The sequence below is a fragment of the Physcomitrium patens genome, chromosome 16 (genome assembly GCF_059467195.1).
Source record: "Physcomitrium patens ecotype Gransden chromosome 16, ASM5946719v1, whole genome shotgun sequence".
In the NCBI taxonomy this organism is placed as follows: Eukaryota; Viridiplantae; Streptophyta; class Bryopsida; order Funariales; family Funariaceae; genus Physcomitrium; species Physcomitrium patens.
The window spans coordinates 2722001-2734621 of NC_143425.1; the positions used below are offsets into that span (position 1 = coordinate 2722001).

The 12621-nt window shown below is 32.7% G+C and overlaps 1 protein-coding gene and 1 long non-coding RNA gene across 3 annotated transcripts; one reads left to right on the plus strand and one right to left on the minus strand.

Annotated features, from left to right (window-relative positions):
- Nucleotides 1–698: 698 nt before the first annotated feature.
- LOC112293895 (large ribosomal subunit protein uL15x) lies at nt 699–1520 on the minus strand. Its single transcript, XM_024543854.3, has one exon. It carries the CDS (start codon nt 1302–1304, stop codon nt 864–866), a length of 441 nt encoding a protein of 146 aa, XP_024399622.1. The 5' UTR covers nt 1305–1520; the 3' UTR covers nt 699–863.
- A 122-nt stretch (nt 1521–1642) lies between these two features.
- LOC149987590 (uncharacterized) lies at nt 1643–5110 on the plus strand. Of its 2 annotated transcripts, none has more exons than XR_016506885.1 (3): nt 1643–2437; nt 2729–4061; nt 4318–5110. It is a non-coding gene; the product is annotated as an uncharacterized LOC149987590 (long non-coding RNA). The 2 variants fall into 2 exon arrangements; XR_016506883.1 differs by having other exon boundaries at nt 2729–3524; nt 3906–5110.
- The last annotated feature ends 7511 nt before the right edge of the window (nt 5111–12621 follow it).

Genomic DNA, 12621 nt, shown 5'->3' on the forward strand with positions numbered 1-12621 from the left:
AAAGGAGAATGTATGCAGCTCATGATTAAGGAAGAGGTAGTGCTACGCTGAAACGCACATTCGGACAGCCCAGGAGAATGTCCGTTGACCTGCGGGAAAACTAGATTAACCAGCCTGAACAATATGAAATCTAGAAAGGATGTTATGTCTAACATTGTAAATGACGTAGTACCTATGTTAAAACTGTGACCTCTGTGAGGCAATAATGAACACCGCGCAGGATACATACCAAAATGTAACTCCATTATATACTCACAGCTTCTTTATCCTAGTCAAACTGAAGCCATTAGCAACTGAGCATGATAAAATTTTTTTGATGAGCGTGTGGTATAATACTACTCCTGCTGATGCAGACTATCAATAAGTTCAGGTAACCAAAACCTAACTGCTAGTCCTGCGACGACAAGGTAATCAGCTAGGGTTTAGGAGTTATACAATTAGACTTACCAGTGGGACACAGTCAGCATAAAAGGTATCACCTGTATCGCACAATTCTGTTTCATCCATTTATACCAAAGAGGGATTTTAAGAACCATTCTACATTTTTTTAAATTCTAATATGCAATCCAAGATATGAAACCCTGTAACCAGGTAGTGACGATTACACAAAAAATCCTACACATCTACCCATTCAAGCGCAATCACGCCATTCCGAAACAGAACTAAATAAGAATGTATTTAAGTAACAGAGAAAGAAATATTCGAAGTGAAATCCGTCATTAGAGTAGGGATACCAAGACATGAGGCCTGAAACGAGACGGAACCCATCCTTCACGATGGAACATTAATTTCAGTAAAACTGATTGTACGCCAAAATAATGCTTTCGTAACAATCTCCTAAACGTGACAGTCTTTTCGACACACTAAGCAGTCAAAATGACAGCACCACCGGCCTCCTTGATCTTCTTCTCCGCGAGCTTGGAGAAGAATTTAGCCTTCACAACCATGGGTTGCGCGGGCAAGTCACCCTTTCCAAGAACCTTGAAGAACCCGTGTTGCGTCACATCCAACAGAGGCGCACTCTTTTCTCCGTCAGCGTTCTCCTTCACAGCCTCAGGCACCAGAGACCACAACTTGTCAATGTTGACAATGGGGCAGTGGAACTTGTTCATCGTCTTGTGGAAGTATCGCATACCGACCTTGCCAAAGTACCCTGGATGGTACTTATCGAACAAGATCCGGTGGTGGTGCATACCTCCAGCATTACCACGACCTCCTGGATGCTTGCGGTGCTTTCCCACACGACCATGTCCGGCACTGACGTGACCCCTTTTCTTCCTGTTCTTCTTCAGCCGGGTCGTCATGGTGCCGCTCTTCCCGCGTCAATCCGGAACTTCTCCAAAGCAGCAACAGGGATTACAACAAAGAGGGCAACTGTGAGCAACGCCCTCAGCCTTTGTGAGCGCCAAACCCTAAACCCGCCTCTGACGGCCATTCGACACGTTCACTTATAATCCCATCCTCACCGTCTCCGTCACAAGACCTGATCGAAGGCTACGATTGAAAGTTCGAATCTCATCGACTTTCAAATGAATTGTGGGATGTATATGGATGGATCGTCATGATATGAGCATCAATCATCCAACAGTGTACCGGTTATCGGTCACCGCATGAAGTACCGAGTCTATAGCCGTGGACGAGGGCGTCGTAGATGCGTCTGCAGTTTGATTCGTCGCAGTCATGGCAAGCTGTAGAATTCGACGTTCAAGGTGTAATGAGGACGAGGCCATTGAGTCCATACCTTGCTGATGATCAACTCGCATTCAAATCAGTAGCAATTATCGAGTCTGAGGAAGAAATTTCATGGAATTTCGCGAGCTCTTGAAGACCTGCCGGAAGTGTTAGGGTATAACGATGCGTTCGACCTTAAGTTCCAAGATTTCGACGGGAGTTTTGTGTAATTTGTGTGCTTGATGGTGATTGCAGCTGATCAGAGTTTAAACTCTCAATCTGTAACGTGGAAGATCTAGTTCATCGGGCGGAGCGAGAGCTGCTTGAAGCTTGATGAGGAAGGGGATCGGGAGTGGAATTTCAGGATGGCATTCAGGCTCTGGATTATGTTAAGCTGGAAGCCAGATGAGGCATGTTCTGTCTCTTTCTGTTGATGTATAGCTAAATTTCCATCGTCTTCGGCGACTATAGAAATTCATGTTTGGTAAGAGAGCTTATGCAGTCTTATGGAGTGGGATTTAGGTTGGTTTTGTTTATTGTCATGAGTCTAGAAGAGTTGAAAAGGAAGCAGTCCGTACCCTTCAGGTTACGTTGCTAATTGTTTTTTAAGTTGCCAATTCAAACTGTATGACATTGATAAGTTGTCGACTAACCATCCGAGACGGAATCAAAAGTATAGCTGGTAGAAAGGAGCAAGAAATGGTGGATCATGGACAAGTCACAGTCTCTGCTATTCAGTTGGCTTGGCAGTTGGCTTGCGCGTCAGGTTCAAATCGAACAACCTTCGTAACCTCTAAAAATCATGCTGATCAGTTATTTCTGAGATACTTGGATATTGTCAATAGGACTTTCAGCGCCTCTCCTTGTTCCTGATTATCAATGTCCCCGTGTGCAGCGCATTAGATCCTTATTTAATTACATCTGTGTGAAAACATGATAATTATAAATAATGTAGGTGCTTCAGAGTGCATGCTTTTGGATTCCATGTAGTGTACACAAAATGTCTGGTGCATCTAGAATGAAAAACTCAACAACAAGCACACTGACACATTTTCAGGTGCAATTTCATCCAAAAATGAACGCATGAAGAGGCATACGAGCGCTCCACTTGTCTACAAGGTAATGTTGGATTTTATAAGCCTCATCGCAATACGTATTTAAATATAAACATGAGCATTCCAACTATGTATTCCTGCGTGAAGTGGTTTCTTCAGTTCCATTCTTGGAGGTTTTGTATGATACATGCAAACGCATGCTTTTCATTCGAATATGAGAGTGCCATCTTGGCCAGAGTCTGGCCTTCGCGGGATTTGGGAGGTGTAGTTTTTGAACATCTGGCAGTAGTGCGTGGCTTATGGAGTGCAGCACACCCATTTTGATTCAGTGACTTAATTTCCAAACGTCCTCTGGATTTGTCCTATGAGGTAAGCAGGTAATTGCACGACCGTGTTTTGAAAACTCAAGTTAGCTATTCACAATGAAAAAAACTAAGTCAAAGTCCTAGTAGCGATTCTTTTACGACTAAGAAGGGGAAACCGTCAATGGTGGCTACAATAGTAAACTGAAGAGTTTGTGGAAGGGCTTATCATTCTGTAGCAGATTTACTTGTCTTGGGCTACTTGATGGGAGGTTTTCTGAAGGCTGTTCCTTTACTTCATGAAGCCATCTTTGAATCGGTGTGGAAAGAAATCCGGTTGCAGCTCTCAGGATCTATATTATACTTATCGGACCGCAGCTTTTAATACTCTAGAAGGATCTCTGGATATGTGGTGATCACTGCACAAGCCTTTCAAAACTGGATGAGAATGCACTACTTCTAGCGAGGCGGCATGAAGGTGTCTGGAAGGACCTAAGTAAGAGGAAACCGTTCTATTGTTAGACTGCTTAGCTGGAGTATGTGCATTGAATTTCTATTTATAGTGATGACGATGCTGGTGACAGCATCCTTTCCATTTTCCTTCTTTTCATTGCTAATAATCAACTAATGCGGGTCTCGGGGCTTGCTGGTTCATAAACCGTGAATTTTGTCTTGGATGGTGACTTTGATTGTGGACACGCAAACAACACTTCGGTATGTAACCGGAAGTAGTCTGAGTGATCCAACCTGGGTATAACAGTTCAATTCGATAGCCATCATATTTAGCGTTTTGGTTGCCTGGAGATTAGGAGGGATGAGTGACAACAGGGTCAAAGCAGCGTTTTAAGGTCTAAGTCGTTGCTCGAATTATGAACAGAGCTCAGAGCTACTCGGAAATGAACCATGTGGAGTCTCTGGAATGGTCAAAACCAGAGAAATAATGCTCTGGATTATACCATTGGGGATTTTATTCACTTTGTCGTTGCTCTACACGCTATGAGGCTGCAAAATGTGGCATAAGCGACCATGTCGGGTTTGTCTTGTTTTCCATATCAAATATTCATTCAGTGACAAGTAGAGAAAACTTTCTAACCCTCGTGGTGTCCACCTTGCAAAGTGTTTTCTATTTCCTTGCCCCAGATATATTGACAAGTTTGGCATAGATGGCAGTGAAGTCAAGGAAACCAGATGTTTTGTTCATTATTTTAATAATTATGGTTGTTGTTATTGTTATTTCCGAATTTTTTAATTGTTTTAAAGATTTTAAACCCTACAAGTTGGATGTGCAGGAAATGTTCACTACGAAATTTAATAAAAAGTGCGGCAGCAACTTTTGACTGGCTCCATGTAAGTAACTTGCAACTCAACCTTGGAAGAGTGGCATATTTATGGCCCTTCGATCTTTGTTGTTTCACCAAGACTATACACTGTGTTGCTTTGACTTATGCCTGTGCACTCCATTTGTCATTAGCTTTACATTATTTTCCAAATCAAACCTTCAGAATGCTTATTTATTCTCCTGCAAGAGATTTGAAAGCCTTGCATGTTGAGAGTGATTGAACAGGCAAAAATTCTTCTTTAAAAATGACATTACTAAACCCAATAAACAAAAGTTAACGATATAGATAATTTGGTTTAGACAATTCTCTAAGAAGTTTACCTTGAATGAATCTGTAACACTGCAAGCGCGCACACACACACACACACATATATATATATATATATATATATTCACAAGTGTCTGTGTGTGGAATCATCCTAATAATTTATGCAATAATGCACCCAAGTACTCCAAACTGTGTGTTGCAGTGACAATTTTATGATGTGTTGTTAACGTAACATTATCCATGTACTCTGCACGTGGTTCATGCTGCATTTAGAAATAGTAATGACAAAAATAAATAAATTAATTAATTAAATTATAAACTTTTCTATCCATGTTGGATTTCCTATTTTAATATTCATGAAGTCATGGCACGTATTGGTGGAAAGAAATTTTTTTAAAAAAAGAAAAAAGAATTCTATCATTAAAACATTAAAGTTTGATTCTAAATGAAAATTCAAAAAAAATAGAATTTAATATTATGTTGTGAAATAAAAATAAATACCTTAAAATTATTTTTTTATATTGTTGAAGAATTTATTTTATCAAATCTTAATCACAATAGAAAAGACACATTTAAATTGAAAAAAATGATTTTGTTCAAAAACTTTATTTTTTAGAATATTTACTTTTAAGAAGAATTGTAAAAAATTAAATATTTAATTTTCTAATAATAAAAGATAAGGATTCCTACTACAAAATAATTACTAATTTATATTATCAATATAAATAATTATTATGATGATTATTATTTATTTATTAGAAGGTATTTAATTTATTTTAAATCATAAACTAAAACCTAATTGATTCATATATATAACATAATATTATGCTATGAATACAATTATTTAGCTAGATATAAAATTGTATGTTTTTAAAATAAAAAATATTTATATATATTTAAAAACATGCTCATTAAGTACACATATGTAAGATATAATATATTTATATTTGATTTTAAAATATATTTGATGAATAATTACATGTTTAATGTAATTTATATAATTTTTTTAATATCTTAAAAAATATTAAAGAAAAAGAAATATAAAATCACAACATATAATATTAGCAAAGTTGTATACAAAGAGAATATAGAATAAGATAATTCGTACTTTTAATATTCCTTATTTATAGGTGGTGGTTGCTATTATAATAGACAACTTCCATCTTTTGATGAATACATCCATATAAGATTCTATCAAGACTATCTATTGATATCTTATCTACTATAAGAATATATTTTTAATATATCATTTATATCCCTAAGAACTTTTGTCTATTTATTTACCTTGTCTCTTAATCTTTTCCCAAACTAAGAGCCAATTCTTTGACCATTAGCAACATACCTTAAGTAATATCTTCTACAAGTTATCTTATTCTACTTTTATTTTTATTTATTTATTTTAACATTTTTACTTTGCTATTGGTGAAAGACTTTCAATCTTTTTACCTTTATTAGTATGTGATGTCTACCCTTCACTAATATCTTTGTCAATAAATCAACAAACATGTCCTTTATTGTACAATACTTCATGTCAATCACTTTCGTTTCAATCTTCTCTCTTTTAAAGTGATGTTAAATGTCAATATACTTAATCTTTGAATGATACTTTGGATTCTTTGCAATAATAAGATATCTTTGATTGTTATACTTCATTGGAGTTGCTTCTAATTGCACTACTCTAATATCCTTCAAAAACTATCCTAACTATATTGTTTCTATTGTAACATGGTTTACTGCTATATATTTTGCTTCCATTATTGATCTTATAATTGTTGATTGTTTCTTGTAATTCTATGAAATATTGTCTATTCCAACAAAGAAAAAATATCCTATTTTGACCTTCTATTATTTGCATCTTTAATCCACTTTACATTACAACAACCATGCAAAGTAATGTTATTGCTTTCAAGATACAATTGAAGTACAAAGTGCCTTTTAAGTACCTCATGATCCTTTTGATGATTGTCATATTGATTGATCCAACCTATGATATGTGTTGGTTCACAATACTCATTGCATATGTAAGATCCATTCTTGTGCCAACTATTGCATATATAAAGAGCCTACTACTATCTTGTATTGAAGACATTCTTTTTTTTATTCAACTTCAATAAACTTTTTATCTATGAACTTCATTAACTTCAAATTGGCCTCCAAGGATATTCTAGTAGGCTTACATTTCTCCAAGGTGAATTGTTTCAACACCTCTTTAATGTACTTGTTTATGCTCATTGTATTAGACTTATTAGTACAATCTTTTACAAATCTTATTTCTAAATAGTAGTAAAGCTCTTCCAAATCATTCATCTCATACCTTTTTTTAACTTTGTCTTTAATCAATTGATCATTTTTAAAGTATTTATTAAGATAATCAAATCATTAACATAGAGAATGATAATGAATAAGAATTCATTTGATTGCATTATATATATATATATATATACATATATATATATATATATAATGATTAATCTCACTTCTTACAAATCTTTTATTTACAAAGAATATGTTAATATGTTGGTACTATGCCCTTTGTGTTTGATTAAGCCCATATAAAGACTTTTTCAACTTACAAACAAGATGTCATTTGTCTTCTTTAATAGATCTTTGAGGTTGATTCTTGCCAATTTTTTCTTTTAAATTTTCATTCAAGAAAGCCATCTTTACATCCATTTAATGCATCTCCAAGTCCATTACTATCTCAATTGCTACAATAGTTCAAATGGTGATGAATTTGGCCATAAGAACAAATACCTCATTGAAATCAGTATCAATAACTTATGAGTAGTCTTCAAAAATTAATCTAGCCTTGTATCTTACAACATTGTCTATTGCACCTCTTTTGATTCTAAACATGCACTTACAACAAATTGAAGATGTCACAAATATATGTATTTATTCCAATAATTATCTATATAATTAAGTAAAAGTAGGTACATATAGATTAATTTCATAAAGTCTTTTAAAGAAGCTTTTTAAAACCTTCATATATGCGGCTTTGAATTTACACATGTTTTTAGTTGATTGATAGGTTAAAAACTTTGTCAAGAAGTTACTCATATATTATACATATTGTTAGGTTATAGAACAAGCTAAATATATAGTGTATATATATAAAAAAAATTCCTTATAAGTTATAAAATATATATTATAAAGTCAACATGTGTTAGAGGTCCTATAAAACATTGCTACATAGCTTTAAATTAAATAGTATATGTGGAGGCAAGAATGAAGCCTTCTTTATTCTTGTCAATTCTTTTCTAGTCCTTAGTCTTGTCTCAAGTCTTTCTAATCTTCTTGTCTTTGGTAATAGATATTTTAATTGAATATATTACTAACTTTGACTAATTTTTTAGTCTTTTCAAGTGATACAAGAGTATATTGAAATTTTTTTTCTTTGAAATTCATATCTTTGATAGAAGATTGATTTGATAGAAGTTGAATCAATTTCCATATTCTATTATTTATGAATAATTTTTATTCTTCTTTGATGGCCCTCTCCAACTTTGTAGCATTTGTGGTCTAGTTTATCCATGTTTTGTATTAAAAATGAATGCATTATTTCACTTCTATTATTATATTTTGAAGATTGTGGACTACCTACCTTTAAATTTTTTTTTTTTTTTTTTTTTTAATAATGATTTTTTTTTCTTAAAAAGAATAGACTATTTTTTTGTGGAAATTTTCAATTGATATTAGAGGTTGTAGATTACCATCCTCTAACCTGACTTTTAAAATTTATTTAAATTATCTATAGAAGAAAAAATTATTCATACTATTCTTTATAGAAGAGAGAATAGATTTGCAACTATTACAGATCTTCACAAGCTTATGAATACTCTAAGGGTGTAAATCTCACGTATCTCTAACATCAACATAGATGTAATATTTTGATACTTATAGAAGAAGTCAACAACAAAGTTTAAAGTTTATAAAAAGAAGTTGTACAATTAATAGAAGCAAGTAAATCAAGCTTATAATTAAATCAAAGAAGTGTTGTTATTCCAAATATGAGAGAGACAAGGATAAGTATTCTTAAAAAAATTAATGGAATTAGATCAAAATTTTGAAGATTTCTACAAAAAATAAAGCTCTATTTAAGATTGCATTCCTCTCAATATTCTAATGGATTTACTAAAGTTGGATTCATATGTCCACTTTTTTCTGAAAATGCTTTCTTTGCTTTGCATCTTTGATGAAAAAAGATTCATGTCTTTACTATGATCTAAATTTATTTTTAGAAGTATTTAGTCCTACTTTTAGAGAAATTAATTGAAAAAGAATAATAAAGCCTAATTTATATCTTTACAATAAGGATGCATTTAGCTATCATATATGTTACAAAATTCCAAATCTTGCTTGTAATATAGATTGAAATGACAAAATCCTTATCAATCAATTTTTATATGGATTTAAAGATAATGTCAAAGATTTATTGTTATAAATGCTAAGAATAGGCTCATTAAAAAAATTTAATACTCAAGCCATTGCATACAATAATTCACTTTTTGAAAAATACCAAGAATAAAGATTTGGTTGAAGAAGTATTAATCAAGCCATAGCAACAACCTCTAAGTTAATAGAAGCTTATTTATTAAGACTATAATCTATACAAATTGATGCAATATGTTTCAAGCTTCTTATTTAAAAAAAAATAAAAATAAAAATAAAAATAAAATGATACTATCAATAAGGTTTATGCTTATATTATATAGAACTTGAATATACTACTCAACACTATCTAAAGAAATAAAAAAATATAAAACAAAGAGCACAATTGTCAAAGAAAATGAGTTTTTCTAATTACAACAAGGGACATGTGGCTAAAATCTTAAGTAACACTTAATTAAGATTCTATTTTTTTTTTCAAATCCCTCATCTTATTTCATAATAGAAGTTTGTTTGGTATTACAAACATATAACTAAAGAAGATTTTAGAAGGTTCCAGAAGGTTTTGGAAGATTTCAATAGATTCTAAGAAAGTTCTAAAAGATCATAGGAGGTCCTATAAGGTTCTAGGAGGCTTTAGATGATTTAGGAAGTTGCTAAAGAAGGATCTTAGGCTTGCTTTGTTCTCAAGCCTCATAGAAACTCCTCAAATAGCTTTCTAGGACCTAGTATATATAGGAATCGAGGCTAAGGGAGTCCTCAGTCTCGACAACTTACTTCTTGTGGTCTAGCCAGGACCTTCTTGTCTTCTATTCAATTGTTGTTCTAATGTCAAATTAAGTCCATTTTTTGATCTTGAATCCTTATCCTGTATATGGTCCTTAAAAAATTTTTGAGGCTGCCATAAAACAATATTAAGAGCTTGGTCTTTTTTAACAAAGAGTAGATTATCCTTCTTCTTAGAAGTATTATAGCATTCTAGAGGTTGTGGATTATCCTCTTCTAGAATAATATTGTTCTTTTCTTAATATTCTTTTGATTTCTTTTCTTTACATCATAGATTAAGTTTTTTTTTTTTGAAGGCATGTGTTTCTCTAATTTTCTATGGTAGAAGGTAGAAAAGTCAATATAATAGACTCAAAAGAGATTAAATTAGACTCTATTATTAATGCTCTTGAAGCATTGAGGATTAGAATAGAGACTTTATCGAAGCACAATAAAGAACTATATATGACCATACATAATGATCAAAGAGCCGGAGTGCCTCAATCACCACATCAAATTACAACAGAGGTTCCAAATTCTCAAATGACTATGTTTACTTCAAACATGGGAAGTGCATCCATTCAAGGCAATGATCTAATAACAATGACAACAAGAGAACCAAGGATCAACCTTCTAAAAAAGTTCAATGGCACTCGCTCAAAATTTTGTAGCTTTGTAAACCAAGCACATTTAATCACCTTCCTTCAATCTCAATGATATTCTACTGAAGCCTCTTGTATTAGTTTAGTTGGAACCTTGTTCTCGGATCAAGCTTTATCTTGATTCACCTCATTATTTGAAAAGAATTCTCTTTTATTACACAATTTTGAAGTATTTTTGGTAGCATTTGAGGAAGCATTTGGTGAATATGATAAGATTCATTCTTCAACAATTAAAATTCAAAGCCTTCGACAAGAAACCCGCTCTACATCAGCGTATGCATAAGATTTTTGACAATTAGTATGTGATATAAATTGGAGAGAAGATGCATTGATGAGCCAATTTCATTTGAAATTAAGAGACAATGTCAAGGACTTATTGTTGTCTATGCCAGATTCTCTAACACTCAATGAAGCTATTAGTCAAGTTGTGAAGTTCGATAACCATTTATTTCAATGATGACAAGATAAATGTTCTTTAATTACGCCACATGTGTACACCAATTATTCTGCAGCTTCTTCACCATCCAATTCTAATGAGCAATTGGAAGCAAAGGATATGTAGATTGATGCAGTTCGCTTCAAACCTCTTTCTAAACAAGAAAAAAAGCATCAAAGGAAACTTGGCCTATGCTTATATTGCAAAAAAATTGGCTATAAGATAAATAATTGTTCAAAAAAATACTAGCATATATATCAAATGAGGAGTGTGGCCACATCATCAAAAGTGTTGCAGGAAAACAAGGGCATCCAATCATAGTAGGGACTGTACAGTTGGATTCTTCACTATTACAAACCAAAAAAAGTCTTGTACTCTTTGCTAGCCCTTCTTATTATTTTACTATATCTGTACGGTTAGGAGTCACAAAACTAGATTGTCATGCATTACTTTACTCGGAAGCCTCTGCATGTTTTATTGACGAAGAATTTTTTAGATCACACAAAATCTATACAGTCAAAAAATCCAAAGTCATACATGTAGAAGTAATAGATGGTCGACCTTTATCCTTTGGAGACATCACTCATGAAACAATTCCATTAGAAATAACTTTTGACAACCATAGCAACCAAGTAGTATTCAACATTATTATATCACCATCAAGTGTAGTCATTTTAGGACTCTCATGGTTTAAAAAATATAATCAATGAATTGATTGGATATTTTGAAAGTTAGAATTTTTTCTAATAGATCATAGAATCCCTAGATCTATGAAATAGCTTCTAACACCTAACAAGCCAGAACTTCAACAACATTTATTTATCGGAGCTAAAGCATTTGTGAGGGCAATCAAATAAGGTACTACATTTATTATCTATGCAAATCCACAATCAAAACCTAGGTCTTGTTGAATCTAAAATGTCCGACTGCTCAGAAGTCATGGTGTGTTTGAAGAACATGCAGGTGAGTTAGTCCTTTAGGAATGAACAAACATTCTTCAAAGAACAAGATATTGTCTTCATACTTGAATTTAGAAGACTCTTCAGGAAGATTGTTGGAAAGATGTTTGATATTAAAAACAAGAGGGTCCTTGTCTATAGAATGTTCAAAAGGTTTCTACTCTCATAGATGTTACAAAGAGTCTTCAATGCTTGTGCTAATTCATTAAAAATAATTATGTATGGAAAGTTGGCATTATCAAGATTTATTGCAATCAATCCAAAAGCCTTCTTTTTACAACATTTATATTAATTCTTCACCTTGATATCAATATTATTACTTGGGAGCTCTGCTCTTTCATTAACAATATCCCAAAGATCCAATGGAGCTAAATAAAAGTTACATTTTCTTCTTCTAATGGTAAAAATTGTTACTTCTAAATTTTTTAATTATTTTATAGCCCTCACATTTACTTGAAATTATGTCTAAAGAAGAGGTATATCAAAGAAAATCAAGAAAAAGATAAGATAGAACTCTCAAAATGAAGATAAAGAAGTTGTTGGCTTAAAAACCTAGAATGCCTTTTTTATATGTAAACCAATGATTTCATTCTTTAATCACTCTTAATTTCACTTATAAGACTTTTTACAAGTCTAATACTCTATCTAAACCTCTTATATAAGCTTTGTTGCTCTTTAATCACTTTTAATCTCATAAACACCTCTTATCACTAAAAAAAAATCTTTTAAAAACTTTAGCACATATAAACACAATATCAATATACCAATAATATAA

Excerpts from the sequence above, each read along its gene's own strand:
- LOC112293895 (XM_024543854.3), bottom strand. The coding sequence starts at position 1,304 with ATGACGACCCGGCTGAAGAAGAACAGGAAGAAAAGGGGTCACGTCAGT.